The sequence below is a fragment of the Triturus cristatus genome, chromosome 6, assembly GCF_964204655.1.
Source record: "Triturus cristatus chromosome 6, aTriCri1.1, whole genome shotgun sequence".
Lineage (NCBI taxonomy): Eukaryota > Metazoa > Chordata > Amphibia > Caudata > Salamandridae > Triturus > Triturus cristatus.
Window position 1 is genome coordinate 1,882,703,743 of NC_140589.1, and position 20,715 is coordinate 1,882,724,457.

General features: G+C 41.3%; 1 protein-coding gene across 1 annotated transcript in view; it reads left to right on the top strand.

Moving 5' to 3' along the window:
- The first annotated feature begins 1,519 nt into the window (after positions 1–1,519).
- LOC146822287 (olfactory receptor 5M11-like) overlaps positions 1,520–20,715 on the top strand; it is a 57,199-nt gene continuing 38,003 nt past the window's right edge. The window contains exon 1 of the mRNA XM_085610021.1: positions 1,520–1,582. Within this exon, the coding sequence (XP_085466147.1) occupies positions 1,520–1,582 (63 nt within the window). The remainder of the gene's footprint in view (positions 1,583–20,715) is intronic.

Below are 20,715 nucleotides of genomic sequence, written 5' to 3' on the forward strand. Positions count from 1 at the left end.
GGCGCCATCTTTCCTCCTCCCTCTCCATGCTTCTCCGTCCCGGTTGTATACTGCCAGGTTCAGGACTGTCCAGACTGTCTGCGTTCGCTATTTCCTCTAATTTCCCACCGGCTGGACCTCGCTGCAGGCATATCTCTCCGCCCTACCAGGAGACAATCACTGCTCTGCCGGCCCTCTCTGTACTCGCTGCAGTGCGGCCGCCATTTTGCTTCCAGACTCAATGCGCCCGTAGTAGTCCAAACCAGGGCTCAGGGACTGCTGTCTGAAGGGCTCAGACTCACCTTGACTTTCCTATCAACATCCGGGTGACGTCCGTCGCCCAATTTCAAGTCCGTGTTCACCAGGGGGTGAAGAGCTCCCCTGTTCCGGAGCCGGAGCCCTCTCGGCGGGCTCAGTGAGAGATGGGTGCCATCTTGGTGTTGTTATATCTTCGCCAAATTGCTCTGATTTCCGCTGGCCCAGTCTCCTCTGGGGACAATTTGAGGCTCACCTCCTGTTGCCCCAACCTCTCAGGGCACTCCGGTTTGCAGATCTGTGTTCGTATCTGCAACCGGGGCTCAGGATTAATGCTTATGGGGAAAAGCGGTGGACGGAGCTCCGCAGCCTGTGTCATTTCACATCAGCTTCAGGTCACGCCCCCTTTAGCCTCTCACTCAATAGCGCCGGTATTATGGAATCAGTTGGTGGGGGGAGAATCCCTTGCTATCAGACTAGTTGATTATCCATCCATAGATGCTGCAGATACTAAAGAGTCACTATCTAGACCCCATCACTCCAGTAAACTATTTTAAGTTGGAACATCCCTGGTGTTAGGAGCAAGATGAGTGATTCTGCCTGGGGCCAGTTTATTGCTAATCACTAAATCTATTTATTTCAGGAAAGGTTGGCGGTTGAGAGCATGTATCATAGTGGTTTCAAACATTATAGTTATCCTGTTATTAAATCCTTGCTGGAAGTCCTTCAAGTAGGTTGCTCATATGGGTGTCTACCTGTTTATCCTGCCCTGTAATTGAGGTTCAGTCAGCTTCTCTGGACATCCATGGCTAATTTTTTCTTGCCTAAAGTATAAACCCATCCTGTTGTTTAGCATATATAATAGGAGTTGTAGGCACAAGCAAGAATATTCTATTTTTCATCTGCTGAATAAAATACAGATACATTTTTGAGAGTCCTATTACGTTCTTGTGGCTGGCAAATTCAACCTCAACTTTGAGCAGAGTAGTATGGCACACAATTTGTCTAGCACTGAAAAATCTTTATAGGGGGTCCCCAAAATGATTTCCCCAGTGAGGAGAAATGTTTCTAGGGCTTCCATTCATCTGGTGGAAATACTTTGACACATGGCCTTCACCCTCAATGCCTGCTAAATTTCTGATAAGCCTCCTGCCGCAACTTTTAGAAGATGAGCATACTGCAGCTTTATCGACTACATCTTCCTGGATGAGAGACCTTGGAGTCAAATGGGTTTAATGATATTTCTGGGGCGTGACGAGAGTGCCCATACCCCCTGGTACTCAAAATGAAGCAGCTGACTTCCCTGGTCTTTCTTCAAGAGCTAGAGGGACACCAGGATCAGTTGGAGGTAACAAAAAAGCATAGACATGTTAAGTGAGAGGAAGTGAGTTTTTTCCCCCACTGATTTCTCCTAAATAATTTCAGCTCTTGCCTCCTATATGGAGACTGTGTTTGATGAGTGGAGAAATAATGTAATGATTTTGAAGGAGCACAGTACAATTTTGCAGTGCTTAGAGAATGTTTTTTACTAGTGACCCTTGAGCTAATTTGAAATAAAACCCTTATAGGGTTGCTTTAATAAATCATGTAGGGCTGCTAAGAACGAGTTTAGGGCTACCTACTCCCTGGAAGATAGCTACCCACTTAACTCCCAACTTATCCCAGTAGTTCTTTCTTTGGATGAAACTGCCTATGCAGCGGCTGATTTTAAGCAAGATAAGACACTTGGGCTTGATAAGATTCGGGCCAATCCTTTAAAATCAGATCACTCTCTATTTGTCCTCAATATTAATGTTATCTCTAATGCAATTGTGGCAAGAGAGGCTAATACTGCATCATGGAAGGGTGCTGAGATGTTACCAACTTTTAAGCAAGGGATTCCTTCCATTCCTTCCTTTTTAGATTAGTGCGACAAGAATCAAGGGGCATATTATCAAGAAACGGCGTTACAATTATCGCCGCTTTAGCGGCAGGCAACTGTCACTAAAGCGGCCATAATGGGCTTGATAATATGCCCTTGAGAATTCCCGTAGAAGCCCATGTTCTGGTGTCAACATGGGCTTCCATTGGAATTCTCTGCGGCATATTATCAAGCCCATTATCGCCGCTTTAGCAGCAGTTTTCTGCCACTAAAGTGGCGATAATTTTAACGCCCTGCTTGATAATATTCCCCCAAATTCTTTCTAACCCACAGTCAGGGTTCAGATCAAAAACTAGTGCTATTGACGAGGCTTTACGATCTCTCCTGGTTAAGAGGGCAAAATAGCGGATTTAGGAGGAGGAGACCTCTTCATTAAATTTATTGATCTTTGTGCCACAAGAAGAAACTGGGAGGCTCTCAAAGGGACAGGGATATCATCCAAACGTATTGCCCATAGTTATGATTCTACACAAGAAAAATGTTGCCATGGTCTGGTGTGGCACTAACGGGGTATTGACTAAGGCTTTTATCAGCTTGGAAAAGGAACCACTAAAAAGGGTGGGGTAGTTTGATTACTTAGGAATCTGGTTCTTGGGAACCTCAGATGTTAAAAAGCTCAATTGCAGTCAAAGATAAAGTGGGGTCATAGACAGGTTTGCAAAAAGGACACTTCTCCCTGCACTGAACATCTACAATTCTCATTCAAGGAGGATGTTTTACATGGAGCTGAGCTATGGGTCAGTTGCAACTTGGGTACAATGAGCGTTGCTGGGGATACTTTTTTTAGAGGCCTTACAGGGTTGGGGAGGGGCACCCAATAAGTGCCACCAAGGTTCGATTTTGGCTGCTACTATTTTGGGCACATATTTGGAGTACCAGTGAAATGTATGCTTATAGAGAGGACTTGCAAAGATTTTAAGAATGCAATTGCAAAAATAAAACGGTTGAGTTTTGATTAAAAAGCCTGGAGTGACCTGGCTTTGATACATATTTGGGGAGTACCCTGTCTCATCCAAGCTGGTGCCAAACAAATCTTTAGAAAATAGTTCATCAAGATACCTTCTGCTCGTAGGGAGCAAAAAGCTCATACGGGTAGTTTTATACAGATCTTTCCAGTTACATACATCTGTAAACACACCTGAGCAAGTTATAGATTGTATTTTTCTTACCCGTGCACATGCATTGCTTTTACAGTTTGGATACAGGATCCTTCCTGTTACAACTTTCACTTCATCTTGGGAGGCTGCCAGAGCTGAATCCTGACATTTTTTCTTTTGCTATTCTATTGTTGGAACTGGGAAATAAATGCTTGTTGTTCTTTTAACCTTTGTGTGCCAAAGCTAGAAGCAAGTGGATAGTCCTCTGTCATACCTTGAGCTTGATGGAAAAAGGAAAAGCTTTTAGAAGCTTTAAAAGTGACAACTTACCCAATGTTGTAAAATCTGTCTCAAATTAGACATAAGGTATTGTGATATGAAGAACTAACGGTTTATGGGTCTTGTTTTTGATGCATTTTATTTATTCTTTATCAAATTGTCATTGCTATTTGTAATTATGTTTGTATTAGATTTTTTTAATTGTTATTATTGGTAAGTTTTAATTGACAATATTTTTATGACATTGATGATAAAATTGTATTTTGATCTATCAATAAATTTGGAATTTAGAATTTGTATTTCCCTTCATTGGGTGGTTAAGAAACACCAGCATTATTGTTTTTGATGACACTCTATCAGTATAGAAAACCCCAAAGCAAAGTGAGAATATTCTTGGTGAGTTCAATCTCTTTTGAACAAATCATGACCTTGCTGTGAATTCTAATCGGACCATATTCATGACAATAAACCTCCACAAACACTTAAGCTAGATGGAATAATAGAGTAGAGGGTTTTAGAATTTCACTACTTGGGGGTTTGTTTTTCAAGCAACAACTCTTGAGCGAACCAAATTTCAAAGAGTACCCTCTTGATCAATTATAAGCCTGGGCGAAGCACTACGCTACGCTCGCGTAGTTTGCGGAGTTCGCGCTACTTCGCACTACGCGAACTGCACGTAGCACAGTTCGAACACGCGTAGCTCGCGGTCCTCAACATCAAGTTGGCGATCGCGAGCATGGAAAATAAACCTCCCGGCGAGATTCTCAACGCGAGGAGGTCAGGTTTCTCATTGCGAGGGGTCGCGTATGCTCGCGACCGCTCGCGATGAGAAACTACCAGTTCGCGTTGAGAAAGCTGCCGCTCGAGTAAAAATCTACTCGAGCAGCAGAAAACTACAGCTCGCACTGTGCAAGATGCCATTTTCAATGATTGCACAGTGCCGGTTGCTTGTCCGCACTGTGCAATCATTGAAAACAACATCTTGCACAGTGCGAACATGTTACTACGCAGTTCGCGAAGTGCTACGCGTAGCTCGCGTAGTGCGAACTTCACTTTGCGTAGCTTCGCGAAGTGCTACTTCGCGAACTACGCCCACCCTTAATCAATTATAGGGTAGCAGGCATGTTAAGTTTTGCAAAGAACACTACATTCCAACCAGTAACCCCTCTCCTGGAGTTCTGGAGAGCACAAGGAGAAGCTGCCACCATATATGGCTCTGAAATGTTGGATCATAGCAACGTAGAGCCACTGGGGTTTGCTGAGAATACATTTTTTAATACATTTTTGAGGTCTGCACTGAGACTCCACAAAGCAACCCACTAGTCCTTTTTAGAATGGACATGGATTCAGAACTGATAATTGCTAAAAGCAGGCTCAAACCTAGTTTATGCTAGCTGCAGATTTGGTTAATTGAGGAATTAGAACCACACAGAGGATGTTGCATAATTGCAAGAGCGGTCAACTTCGAGGCTGGGGAGCCAAGTTTGAGTCGTGGCAGGGACGTTCAACATCCTGTGATTCTGGACAAATCACTTAGGGCCAGATGTATGCCCCTTTTTTGCATTTGCAAATGTGAGGTCGTCCAGTTTGCGACCACAAAAAAGGGCAATGGCATGTACATGCACTATTATGGGCCCTAACGCCCCGTTCTGCTTTACAACAAAGGAATATATATGACTAGCAAAATAACGTTTGCGACTCTCACTGAGACTCACTGCCATGTACTATTGTTTTGCGGCCGCATTTGTGGCCGCAAAACACTCGCAGTTTACCACTTACCTAATGTAGGTGGTTAACCACTCGCAAATGAGAAGGGGTCCCCAGGGGACCCCTTCCTTTTTGTGAGAACATATTTTTTAAGAGCAGGCAGTGGTCCCAGGGACCTGCCCTTAAAAAATGAAACTGAAAAGTTTCATTTTTCATTTTTAAATGAATCCTGTTTTCCTTTAAGGCAGGTCACCATGCCTGGGAGTGCTAGCCATTCCCCATGGGGTCACAAATTGCACTTGCCTCATAAATATTTATGAAGCATGCAATTTGCAATGCTATTGGGAATCAATAAAAGTGTCTGTGATGCTGTTGTACATTGCATTTTGAGAGTCCCAAATTATGAGTCGCAAAGCGACTCAGTTTGCGAGTCGCAAAATGTAAGGGTCGTACATCTTGCCCCTTAATCTCCCTGTACCTAATAAAAATGAAAGTGTACACCTGTAACACAACTGGTGCTCATGTAAAGTGCTCTGGTACCTTCAGGTTGAGCTTGTGCCATACAAAACTCAAAGAAAACAAGCATTTACAATGCAATATTTCTCACATTTGCAAGTGTTTAAGCTATTGGCTTCGTAAATAACAATGTCTTTTATTTATGTTTCAATAACCAAAACATAAATAAAAGGCATTGTCATTTACAATGCCAATAGTTCTAACTCTCGCAAATGTGAGACCTATTGCATTGCAAATGCTTGTTATTAATTTGTATGAGCCATACAAATACGCAGTCATAGTCTGACAAGCATATCACAGAGGAACTGCATCATGAACAAAAGTAAGGTCCAAGCCGCAAGCCATATGGAATAAAGTTGTGCCACGAGCCACAAACAAGAAAAAAAGAGGGGGGTGGACGCCACACTAATAAGGGGCTCATAGTAACTAAGTATTTTTGGTCAAAAAATATTAATAAATAAAAATACAATAAAACATTATATATATATACACAACTCTTCCGCTTGTGCATTTAGTTTAACCACGGTCTGACCTGTTCCCTGTGAAGGTTAATGAATCCTTGCTCTTCCTCCTCCCCCTAGTCCATGGTCAGGCTGCGATCCTGAACGTGACAAAGGTGGGTCTTAGGCAGGTACTGGCGCATGGACTGCAACTTGAGGAGAAGAAGTACCTTGCATGCTACAGAGACAGGGGGGGGGCAGTTTAACAAGGCTGAGGGCTGCCCCAATATGAAAAATAAACAAAATAAAAACGCAAACACCATGAAGCAGGCATCGTGCCCGGTAAGAAAATAAATAAATTCAAGCCATATGTAGGGCATGGATGGGGGAAGGAGGGAGAACAATGCAACATGGAGGTAGCCTCCGCAGATGTCTTTAATTAACAGTGCCCACTTCACAAACCATGAATCACGGAGTCTGTGCAGCAGGGGGAGGGGACAAGGAACGGAGCATATTTAAAAGTTATAGAGCAACGTCCATAAAGCGGGCACTGCACTGAGTTATTTAAATAAGTGTTGGCAAGCTGCACATACACGGCCAGCCACCATAGTTACTGCTACAAAAAGTTAAAAAATTGAAGAAATAAAAAATGTAAAGTTGTGCCACGAGCTACAAATATGAAGGAAAAAATACATAGGAGGAAGCGTCCACAGATTTCTCTAATTAACACAGTACCTAACAAATACCACAAATAAACAGTTGCCTTTGCTAAAGCTGGTGTCTCACTAGTGCTCTTTACATTAATTAATCAAAGAGTTCTACCGAAGGGCTAATGCAAGCTATACTGCAAGGACACAATAAAAAGTCTAGTCCTGATGGGAGGTTACAAAAGAAGACAGGGAGGTAATAAGGAGGGAGGAATAGGCCTATTAACAAATCAAAAGCCAACATTTACAAAGGAAAGTCACAGCAGCCAATTAAAAAGTTGGGTGAAGCTTCAAGTACATACCTGAATACAGCCTGCCTCGCAGAGCAGTGCATGCGCTGGCCAGGCTCGACCTAAAATAAGGGGCAAAAGAGGATACCCCTGTCTGGTTCCTCTACCGATTGTCCATGGGTCAGAGAAGTCACCACTCACCCCAATACGAAGATGATCCAGTGTACAGGAGTTGTACCCAAGCACATAAATTTGCTCCAACCCCCATGCCTTGGAATACGACCATTAAAAATCCCCACTCTATTGTGTCAAATGCCTTTTCAAGATTAAGGGAGACCAGGGCTAATTCAGCCTCATTTCCTGCTGTGTCATGGGGTACACAGGTCAGTCTACATAGATTGTGGTGGGATTAAACAATGTTAACATTACCTGATTGTTACATCTCTTCTATGCACCATAGCATTCGACTCCCTAGGCACTTGTGAGCTCACTCACAAGAATCTAACAAATTAATTCCTTTCATGTGTGATGTAAATCTGTCTTCCCCTATGTTACACTTCTCTAGACACGTGATTTAGCACTTTGCTTGAAGGACATGGACCTTTCAAAAAGTTTATGACATCTTACAAACAATGTGCTAAGCTTTAAATATGAAGGTAATGTCTGCACTGGGTCACTATAATACAATAGGTTTAACACAGCAAAGCAGAGTAATAGCACCTAGGCTGGACTACTTGGGATATGCAACTTGTATGCCACATGCTACAGCTAGGAAGTGTCTGAGATGCTGCAGCTTTAATAACAAAACAAAAAGGCCAAAGAGAAGGCAGCTCAAAATGCATTTTGAGAGATTAATGTTCATTAAAACTCCCACTCTCCGCCAAGTATGACTTTAGTCTCAAATGAACAAGTAACCTAATTGTTGAGCACTTCTTAATTCCTGATACAAAATTAAAGACATTTTAGGTTCCCATAAAGGAATTAATTTAGGTTTACACTAGCACATGGCTGCCATTGATTAGAAGACCAAACCCAAATACAGCAAACCATATTAATTTTCATATCAGCATATTTTCAGTTGCAACCATGATCAGAGAAGGATCCCAAACTGCTTAACACTGGCCATTTGTCAAAGCATGCACTTCTCTTTAAAAACAACTAGTGCAGTGCGTTTCATGGAAGATATGAACAAGGCCCTGTTTATGTGCCCTAACGCCCCGTTCTGCTTTACAACAAAGGAATATATATCTTACCACCAAATCACGACGATTAGGAAAGTTGGCCTCTGCTCGTAATAAGGATATGTCTGTGCTTGCATATGTTGCTTGTTACCAATCAGAACCAACAAGATGTCAGTTTGTCAATTAATCGTTTAGCAGTATTACCAACCACAGAAAGAAATGGTTTATTTTTGCAAAAAAAAAACTATGAATCACAAACACAAGGGTTCTGCACTATACAAAGACTACTTTTTGAAAGAAAAGTTTTTTCGCTTAATGGCCAAAGTAAATTTCATAACATGGGAAAGTGGGACGCCATTTTATGGTAAATTTAGAGATCTTCGACCATGTAAAAGAAAAGGCAATGATGAGTACAGGCCCCAGCTAGGCCCGCAGAATACAAGGGTTCGCTCTCCTGTAACAAAGTGCTAGAAGGAAGTTGGCACGGAAACTGCAAATACAAAGACAGAGTTTATTAACCCTTAAGGGTGGTCCTACAACCTACACAACACTCTTCAGTATTGCATAGAGTAGCACAAAGAACTTGCGTACGTGGTCCCCTTTTATACACAACAGAGGGGCTCATAAGTGGGTGGATACAACATAGAGCAAAATTCATTATCATTTATGGACATTTTCGATACAGGATCAATATATGGGCGGAGTTAACAATTTCCTGAGCCCGCGAAAACATGGTCAAACAAGGACTAACTGATAACAGATGTGGTCAGTCTGGACATGCGCCAGACGGACAAAGGAGCTATTTATAGAATGTTACTAGGCAGATTACAAGAGCAACTAGCGAGAAGGTAGGACTCTTCTCGTGCAAAGCACGTGGAGATATGACAATACAAAATGGAGTCCGGACATTAGTCAACATAAGACAAGGAAACACGTTCTAACTAGAGAGAATTCATGTCTTTAGTGAATGCTTAATCATATCGCTGTTTTAGTTTTCAACAGCAACCTACCACTTGTTAAATCTATTTACCCACTAAAGTTTGCAATGTGCAAATGAGAAACGTACGTCAAATAACCCTAAATGCTCTTTTACTGGACTGAAAACAGATGTGTTTATACTGCTGTGGCAACCTGCCTTATCTTTGCTCTGCTGCACCACCAACCCTTTTGTGTAGCCTGGGTTTACGTTGCTTGGAGATAATCCATTAAAACATCGGGTGAATGTTTTTATTTTTTTAACTTGGAGCATCACTCTGGTTAGCAATAATAAAAGGATATGGAGGGGTACAGTGCTTGCACTTTTCATTTCTATTAAAGGACAGGCACATAAAATGAGGCACAAACAGGTATCATTAGAGGCATTCTCATAATACCCAGCTGAAGCAACATTTGCTTCCGTACAAAATAACCCAGTCCCCGGAAAAATATGTCTTTCAACGTACTAGCTCCCCCATCCGGTTTTACTTATTATAGAGGAACAAGCAAGCGTCCGTGGCCGACACAAGCTGTGAGACAACGGACAGCGGGAGGGGGGTGGGAACAAAGGGAAAGAAAACAACAAGATAGGGCTGGGGGATGAAGAACACGGACAATGGGAGTGGTGGGAACAAAGGGAACACAGACAACAGTATGGGGAGGGAACAGGAAACAACAACAAAATACAGGTATGGTGTAACAACCAAGTAAAGGGGCCAGTAGCCATGGGAGGATACAAATGATGACATGGCCCTACCAAGGAGGGACGAAGAAGCCTAATAAGGAATCAGACGCCGGCATTTGCGAAGGACAAAGACACAAGCCAATGAAAAATAAGGGCGGGGAATGGGAAGGGCTTTTCTCCGTACTGAACTACAACAGATCTTTACAGAGCAGCCCTTGCGTGCTGGCTCAGGCTCGACCTACAAAATACAGGGTATGGCTAAGAGACATCCTGGATAATCGAGGCACTGCGGCACTTCCCTGGTCAAAATATGTCAAGCGGATCCTATTTAATCAAGGTCTCCCAGACTTGTGGAAACACCCTGCAGCTATTATCACCTCTTCTATTGAATTAGTGAAGTTGTCTCTCTGGGAAAATGAAAAGGGGAAAACAACTCAATCAACACACCAAGGATGATTTACCGATTGGATCTTAGAAATCAAGCTAAAACCAATGTTTATGATGTTTCTTGGTGAAATGGATTCCCCTTCACTAGGCCCCTTTACATAATATTTAGACTGGGGAATTTGATGCTAGAAAATGTCTCCAATAAATGGGGCTGCTCTTCAAATAGTCATGACTTATGCCTTGTGTGCAGGAGGCAGATGAAACAGAGGAAGATCTCTTTTTTATTTGCTCCCTGTATGCTAGACAATGTAGGTGCTAAAATGTGCTGCTCTCTCGATTCCTGGGAGTCCATCAATATAAGACAGCCTTGAGAATCTGCAGATCTAACACAAGACTGTGCATGGTCTTCTCAGTTAGGGAAATACCTCGAGTCTATATCAGAACCAAGACCATGATTAATATAACATCTAATGCTGATTCTGCGTAGACATACTATTGGCTAACAGATTGTTGTTGGATATGTTGATAACTAGCCTGATAAGATGGAAGAAATGTGCTATAGAAGATTGACTGCAGTCATATAACACCAGATATCCATCCTGAGCCGGCTGTTCCTGTTATGCGTTTCAATACGTCGTAGCTCTTTCGTATCGACTTTATAATCTTTAATATTTTAGTCTATTTTACACTGATTTTCATACTGATTTTAATGTAAATATATATTGACCATGCAATTAGAACTGTTTTTGGCTGCACATGAATAATGCAAGGAAGCTTAAACTGTATGTAATGAAAGAAAGTATGAATATTGTACTTTTGACACTGTTTTTACAAATGTTTCTTTAATGGTCTTTGACCAAAATAAAGCACTTTTTTGACTTTGCATTTGAATGTATGAGTGAACTGGAATGCTTCTTCTAAAAATTTTGAAATCAACCCCAACTCTAAAATTCTTCTCAAGGAAACCTCATGATGGATTGAAATCATTGCTAAATATACTGACAGTCTCCCACAATTATCAACATCGAAAATTCTAGTACTCTACAAAGAGCACATCTGCAGGAAAAATATATATATAACATTACTCTTATCAATACATCTAATAACCAACAAGGAATATTTGCTGAAGTCATAACATTAGCAAAGAAAAATAAACCCATTTCTGAAAACAAATGCAAAAGGAATATTGCTTACGTTTTTATGAATAAAATGAAATCTATTGAAGCACCTCAGCATCAAACTCCCTACACTCTGGCAATGTCTACTTGAGATTGAAAATCAATTAAAAGAAGGCAGGTGTTGAGAGAAATCTCTCAAGCTAATCTATTTAAAATTAGAGCGAGAGCGAACACATCTAACCAATGCACAAATCACCTTCCATGTGCTATTTCTAACACACTGTATTACCATCTTTAACTTCATTGAACTGTCTCGTTTAACTTATATCTTGCCTGATGCATTTATCCTTGCACACTATGGACTGCACTGGCCTATATTGCACTATGTACTGCACAACACACTAGTTTTACATTCAGCTATTCTTGCATCAGAGCCTGGTCAAAGGTCACTCTGCAAATTGTGGGAAACCCTTATAAGGAAGGACATACGTCAAGTGCACATGGAGAAGCCATGGAAATGGTAGGAATTACTACAAGCGAGAAAAGATATCTGTAGCTGCACGCTTTGTACATTATGCACATTGTCAGCTGTGTTTGATTGTGGAATATTATTAATTGGCCACTTGTGGTTAGGTGTGTTCAGCATTGGGAACATCTTCTGAGCTGTGACAACTCCTGTGAGACATTAAGATGCTTACTCAGTGGTATTGGGACGGGTATTGCCAGGAGGTGATAAGCACCAGACTTCTATATAAATGTTTCTGTCTTCATTAAATTGAGCCACTGTGTGGTTCTACATGACCACACCATTGTAAGATAAAGATGATCTGTGACCATGAACTTCACCTCAATGTCTAGAGCAACTCTCTGGTTTCAAATGGAAGAAGTTATGTAGGGTTATATATGTGTTGTCACTGTGGGTCCTCAGAACACTGTACCTACAGGAGATATGAATCCTTCAAAAGAGTAGGATGTGCTGACCATTGACCTTTCACTTTCAGATGCTGCAAATGGTCAATGGTTTGGGCAGTCTATTTAGTGCAAGTCAGAGGAGGATCTACGGTCTCAGGCAGCATCAAAGCACAGAGTTCCAGGAAGCCAGAAGTAGTAGAGATACGTTGATCTGACAACGGAGCCGCTCAATTTCCATTCTCATAACCCTGAAGATAGATCATCCATAATACCTTCCACTTCCCAGCTGCTTTTGAAGGTGTGTGCTGCTGTTTCTAATAAAAATATATAATTTGTTATTTTCATGAAGGTTGACTGAAGGATCTGAGAGGTAAAAAACAACAACTTCAAAGCATGCCCTGGACAGGGCATCTTTGGTGTGATGTTCTTGTACACAATTTATAAAGATATCTGCTGTCTGTACTGGCAGCAATAAATGTACCAAGTGAAAGTGGAAAATGCCTAAGTGTAAAAACATGCCACTGATTTTTCCATCAGCAGAATAACAATATTTGACTTTTTCGAAGGAGCACAGTACTATCTTGAACAAATGTGTGCTTGCTACTTTGGAGCCTAAGGTTGGACACTTTACTATTGAATTTATCTGAGGTGGGCCTCAAGTTGGAAATGTTCTCCTCTATTGGTGTATCTAGGTCCATTTTGTGTCTGCCAATTCTGAAATATTATGAAATAAATGTGTTGTATTCCCTTATTAGCTGGTTTGTATTTAAATTGAATTTTCCTGAACCATAGTATTGAAACTGTGTTGGCTGGAAAGTTATTTTTTACCAATTTAATGCATGTATTTTACTGCCATTTTGCACAATAGTCATGATATTTTAAAAGAAAAAATATTCTTTTGATTTTAGTAAATAAAATTGATTAGATTTTTCTAAATGTGTACTCAATCAAACAAGACAGAAGTGCTTGGATTCACCCATCAGTTCATCGACCATGGAGAGACAGCACTGCAATGCAAATGTAGCCAGTACTTGTGAGTCTGACTATAAGGTGAGCTGAACAACTTTGAACATTCAGAAATTGTTCAATCACTTTTGTGGTATGTATGTATTGCTGTGGTGTTTATACAGTGCACACCTAGTAAAAAAGGAAGGGGATCCTAAGTAGTATTAGGTGCCCATATAATCCATTACATCAGGCAATCCCTGAAATCACATTAGCTAGCACAAAGGCGATCCTTTGTCGTACAAACTACATGGAAAATATACTTAAAAGCCACATAGATATGAAAGTGTTTTTGTGAAATTGTTCACTTACTGGAACATTAACAGCTTGCCATGGACAATAACACCCTTGTTAAACATATTTTGTGACATACATAGCCAAACAGAGGTTAGCTTCTTGATGAGAGTGAGGGGGGTGACACTGGGATATAAGAACACAGTGTCACATTTAGAGGTGGTTGTTCATGCTGTACATTGAATTGCTCCTCCTAAGTGCTTCTAGAGTTTGAGGAATATGTGCGAGTCATCTGTATGAATGTGGTACTCGATGCAGAAGATAACAAAGATGTCATAGTGAGATATGATCAATATGGCACTGATGACAGAAAGTGATTCCATTACAAGTTTGCCTTCTCTACAGCTATGTGTAAGATGCAAACCAGACTTCATGACTGAGCACGAGGTAAGGCACATGTGTAGAGACCTTGAAGAAGCTAATATTATACATCCTCCATGGCTACTGCTGCTATGTTACTAACTGACTGTAATCACATGTAATTGTTTGAGTGTGCACGCTACTGTGTACAGTATGATTAATTGATAAAGTAGTGATCATATTTTGGGGTGATTCTTAAAATATTATGTCATCCCATGCTAAACATAGGAAGCTAGAATGCAGCAATGTCCCATTTGGTGTTATGTTGTTTTGCTAGTATGTCCACAAACCACAAAGAGGTACATACAGTGCAACAGAACATGTGTCTCTTTGAACAAGTGTTTTGTTTAGGACAGAAAACCACACTCACCCTTAGATGGCATGCTTTATCATCCAGCCCCTCCTCACACCAGAGGTGCTTAGTGTGGGTTACAACTCTCTATATTGAGATCTTTTGATTAATGTAGACCTTAGACGAGCTGTTGGTATAAGTGAGGTGTGTAGAGTGCTGGGTGTAAGGGAAGCTGATTGAAACTACCTCTCAGTCAGCCAAAACAAAATTGTATTCCTATGCCACCAAGGGATGGACTAAAAAGTAATCAGAGAGTGAAACTTCAACACGATCTGAGAGCAGATAACATGTTTCTCCCTGGCTCATGGCCTTACAAAGAGGTTCTCAGCATTCTTCAGGACTAGTATAATGTCACTCTACAAAGAACAGTGGATGAAGTAAAATAAAGTTAAATTTGATGTAAACCGACAATGACCCACAAAAGTTTTAGGAAGGATCCATCCTAATTGTCCCCAAGGAATAAGACTATAGAGAAATACAGTTAAAAACAAACAGCATAATCTTGCACACTCCTGCCTGTTTGAACTGATGAAAATGGAACAAGATTAACGAACAAACTGGTTAAAGTAAAGGATAGAAGGAAAGATGTTGCGGATCGTATTTTGGATTGCAAGGGCCAATGGGCCCCCTTTCAGAGGCTGTGCACCTCGGTCTGTGGCACATTGTTGGTCACAGTTATGTTTGAATATTTTCACGTGCATGGGAATTTGTTGAAAATGTGATTGAAAAGTGGAAAAACGAGTGTGCATTCTCCTCCTAAAATGTGTAAAGAAATCAGACTCCCATAGAGAGATGCTTAGGTAAATGAAATCAAGAAAATGCTAGTCAACAGTGAACAATAGATTGATTAGCTATGCTTAGCAATGTCAATGTACAGCCACATCCATTGCTTTACACTTTTCCTCAGGTTGGGAGTACATGGCACCAGCACACCTGACACAATTCAAGCTACCACCACACCACAAATGGCTAGCCGCCATGGTACGCAATGCTTCCTCACCAGCTTTACCTAGAAGAAGACAGCAGCAGACCACCATGGGTAAGTAATATTTTTAGCGCCTTGACTTTAACATAAATACTTAATCGCAAAAGATGCCAACCATAGGGGGAAGATATGGCACTACATTCTCATTCCTAGGAGGGACCCAATGATGAAGCATGCCATCCAAGGGTGGGGATGGTTTCTGTCCTTAACAACACACTTGTTCGCAGTACAGAGACACATGTTCTATTAAACCACATGTAACTCTTTGTGCTTTACTCGTTTCTAGGGAGTGGTATATGATTAGATTGATCAGATGCTACTTGCAGACCCTCTTTCTGTTGTGGCCAGTATCTCCCCGAGGGAGAGGGAATTTGGCTCAAATTCTAAATGGGCAGTTACTAGGGTAGTACCATTGCCACATTGTGTTTCTTATGTAGGTAGTGCCGCACAGTCTAAGTACCTTTATTATTCAGTACTTTAACACACATACACATATGTACTAGGTCTAAGTGAGCCTCTCTAGATGATTTCATCAGTCAGTCCATAAGCCACACCATGGTACAAATGACAGAGAAGTGTCACGTGATCCATTCTGGCAATTCCATGAAGTGTCAGTAAATGAGCAACATGCATGATCGCCACTAAGGGCTACATATACAGTAATATCAGCGCAGCACTTGAGTTTCAATGGCAGGAAATCAGAGCAAATTGTGAAGTCTTGACTTTGCTCACCCAAAGAAAGGGTGACTTTCTTTTGTGACCACTTTGTCTCTTCACTGTAATACATATATGGGAAACATGTGGTAGAGAATGGGTCACTTATGGAAGAAGAAAACCAAAGGCAAGAAAACGTCCTATCTAAGGACGAAGGTTTCAATGTTGATGACCAATGGTGGACAAACGTTGGACATCCCTAACTATGTAGACTCAGTGGAGCTAAAAATGATCTCATTATGATAGAGAGCTGAAGAGGGAATGGAATAATTTTGTAAATGCACCCTAATGCAAGGCTGCCCATATCGCTGCCTCGCATGTCTTTCGAACGGGAGGCATTCAATGGGTGGATTGCAGGCATTCCCACACATCCATCCACTGATTTTGGTGCATCCCAGATTTACAAAGGGCTGTAGACCTGGGAATTTATCAAAATGGTATGCATGTCAGACCTAGGAGTAACAATGTAAAATATCTGTATTTCTCCTTGTCACCTCAGTTTAGTTTCTGTGATGCATTCTGCATTTCACATAAAAAAGGAAAATGCCTTTAAGGATTGCTTTTGTGTACTAAAAACCAACCTGCTCATAAAGCAGGCACTCTTGCATCATGGTGTGAGGGTGCCTCCATTGGTGCTAGGCAACACACAGTGTGCGAGTGCAAGAAGGTAGAAGAAATGCCCCATATTTTGTAAATATCCTGAGTTTCTGAAATCTCCCTTTCACACAACACAGCTCAGTAATTTGCCGTGCTGTGCTGTGTTGTGTGAAAAAGTTAGTACATCTGCCCCTCAATGTTCATAAGGAAACAATGCCTGTCCCTTAGACGTTGGTCCACAGCAGGCATTGTCATTTGGCCTTGATTTTCTCGAACAGGGATTACCAGGAGAGCTCAACATATAAGTGGACTAGAGAGGGGCATAGTAGAAATAATCCTTATACCTGCTTTCATGGTTGTGATTGTGCTTCACCATTTAAAGTCAGTAGGCATGGTCTCTTCTGGACACTTTGCATGTCTGTGATGTGGGCAAAGGGCAGGTTGTAGTGTGTGTGAGCAACTAGGTCTATGAGGCTGTTCTGCTGAGTGAGTCCCTATTCAGTTTCCATAGACCAGGTAATGTTCTGATTTGACTTTATCCTGCTGGGCAAGAGGTTATACCTACATGACTGAGAGTCTGTTGTAGGCCAGAATATCATTGTCAGAAATATTGTCTTACAAAAGTATTTTACACTCAGGCTATGCACCCCAGCCTACTTTGTTAGGGTGATTCTTATTTGAGTAAGCCATGAACAAGGGTTTTCTGAACTATTATGCAGGAAACTATAACTTGTTTAGACATTTTAGAATTAGTAGGTGATAGAATTGCTTGGGAAAAGCCATTATAAAATACTCTAAGTAATCCTTAGGTTAATTGTACTAGCCAATTGTCAGTCCTACAGATGGGAATGAATGGTAACATGGACTTTGTTTTTTTACTCAGAACCAGGACCTTATTTCCCCCAAAATATTTTGCAAAGTATCATCTGGGCAATTTGCATGGGGAAACACTGGGGCAATGACTATTTGTGCATGGACAGTATGTCAACTTAAAATTAAACATCTCTTTCCCTTGATTCCCCATTTACTAGTTTACTGACTGCCTAAGAATGAAGGACTTTTATTGTTTATGTACAAACTTATATTCCCCTACGGAACATTTTGTGTAAGGAACTGTAACCTTTTATGTTTTGTGTAGAGCAAAACTACCATCATAGTAGATTGTACTCATTGTTCTTGCGACAAAAGGAGATCCAGGCATTAGAGATGTGCTGTGTTGTGTGACAAGGCCATAGACCAGATGGAAAGAGGCTTTTTTTGGGCTGCAAACCATTCCAGTTGGTAAAATAAAAAAAGTTTGCTGCTGCAGAAACGAATTACAAATGTTACAATTCAGAACAATTTTCAGTAGCGCAAAATGGGTTTAGAAATCATTACAGGATCACAATTTAAATGGGTCATGTTAGGGATACTCCTTTCAAATCCCAGCCTCAATTCCTTGACCAGGTACGGCTCTCAAGTTGAAGCAGTAGCTGAGTCGCAAAGGGGAAAAGGGTCGTCTTTGACCCTCTGATTCGGGTGGTGGCTTCTAGGAGAGTAGATAGTGATCTAGGACACCACTAACTCTTCTTACTAAAGTTTTCTTTTAAGAAACCCAGGCTGCTATTTTTTTTTTAAAAAAGGCTTCAGTTCTGGAATGTAACTAAAGTGATGGTGGTCTAATGTTCCTCGCTGGCCAACATTCTTGTGACACTTACTCAATAAGTAGGTGGTTCAGTCTGTGACCCCCCTGCGATTTCAGTATATATATATATATATATATATATATATATATATATATATATATTACCTACTGGCGGTCGCTAGTAGGTAGTTATAGTTAGGACCCTGTTTCCATAGGAAAACCGCAACATTCTATTTGGAATAACTTTGGCGCCGGTCGACGAATCCTCGCGAAATTTTCAAAATAGGTGGGGCGCTACGCTCCGCTCCTACCCTGAAAGGCTCGGGGGGATTCGTCAAGCGGGGGCTGAGAAAAAAGGGGGGTCCCAAAACACGTTTTTCCCATGCATTTTTCCATAGGACCTTTAGACACAGCTACAGCCCGAACGGCTGAACAGAGTTACTTAGTCATTTTGCAGAGAGGTAGTCCTCAGGTCAAGGAAGTGCCTTTTGTAGGTCTGGTGTAAATCTGTTCAGTAGTTCCTGAGAAAATAGCATTTAAATCAATATATATATCTGTGACAGCTTACGGTGCGCTTACCGTGCGCTTACGGTAAGCTTACCGTACGCGTACGGTGACGTGCGCGAGCGCGATTCTGATTGGCTGTTAGATCTTAGTAAACATTTGAATCGGTCGAAACCAGGAAGCGGCGGCCGCCATTTACTCTCTCGCACTCTGAGGGGGGGAGGAAAAACAAAGGCAAAAAACATGTAAAGGGGCTATTTAGACAGCTCCTAACCCCCTAGCCTTGTTGATGGTGTCTCCAAAGAACCCCCAAGGCCAAAAATTAAATTTTTTTTTTTTTCGCAAAATCGCCGATTACGCGTACCTTACGCGTACGGTAAAAAAAAATTTGTTCGAAAAAAAATCAACCATACTCTCCCCACCCCGTGTGCAAATGGTGCCCGAAGTGCACCATTTGTGCATGGCACGGCACTAACTGCGTAAAGTGGGCGCGCACGGTGCGCGAAGCGCACCGTGCGCGCAGGGACGAACTGCGTTAAGTGGGCGCGCACGCCACGAATGGCGTAAAGTAACTTAGCATTTAAAAAAACGTACAAATTCACTGAAAAAACCATAGGTTTCACACACGTTATAGTTAGGAATTAGCATTTAAAAAACCTTGCAAATTCACTGAAAAAACCATAGGTTTCACACATGTTATAGTTAGCTGGACATTTTACTGATAAAAATCCTATGAAATTCCCCCGTTATAGTTAGTGCAGGCAACTATAACTCACGCGACCGCAATCCTCTGCTGATGACATATGTGTCTTTATGAAAAAAAAATATTTGTAATATATGTATAGCTAAAATTTAATGGAAGAAGACCTGGGCAAATAAGTGTCTAAATACAGTATTAGCATCAGCAGAGGATTGCGGTCGCGTGAGTTATAGTTGCCTGCACTAACTATAACGGGGTAATTTCATAGGTTTTTTTATCAGTAAAATGTCCAGCTAACTATAACATGTGTGAAACCTATGGTTTTTTCAGTGAATTTTATATATATATATATATACATATACATATACGTATATATATATATATATATATATTACCTACTGGCGGTCGCCAGTAGGTAGTTATAGTTAGGACCACGTTTCCATAGGAAATCCGCAACATTCTATTTTGAATAACTTTGGCGCCGGTCGACGAATCCTCGCAAAGTTTTCAAAATAGGTGGGGCGCTATGCTCCGCTCCTTCCCTGAAAGTCTCGGGGGGATACGTCAAGCGGGGGCTGAGATAAAAGGGGGGTCCCAAAACGCGTTTTTCCCATGCATTTTTCCATAGGACCTTTAGACAGGGCTACAGCCCGAACGGCTGAACAGAATTACTAGAAATTTGGCAGAGAGGTAGTCCTCAGGTCAAGGAAGTGCCTTTTGTAGGTTTGGTGTAAATCTGTTCAGTAGATTCTGAGAAAATAGCCTTTAAATCAATATATATATCTGAGCCAGCTTACGGTGCGCTTACGGTACGCTTACCGTTCGCGTACAGTGGCGTGCGCGAGCGCGATTCTGATTGGCTCTTAGATCTTAGTAAACATTCGAATCGGTCGAAACCAGGAAGCGGCGGCCGCCATTTCGTGTGTTTCACTCAGAAAAAAAAGAGTGATATCTTGAAAAGGGGGCAAGGAGGAGAGTTACAGACCCCATAACATTTGTAAGGGGGTCAAAGAAGGACAGAAAAGTACAAAGAAAACATTTATTGATTTTAAAAAAAATCGCGGGGTACGCATACGGTAAGCGTACGGTAAAAAAAAGAAATAAAAAAAGAAATGAAAATCAGATTTAAGTGTTTAGATATTAGGGGGCTCTAAAAAGAGCCGTTGTGTTTATGAAGTGATTTTTTAGTGG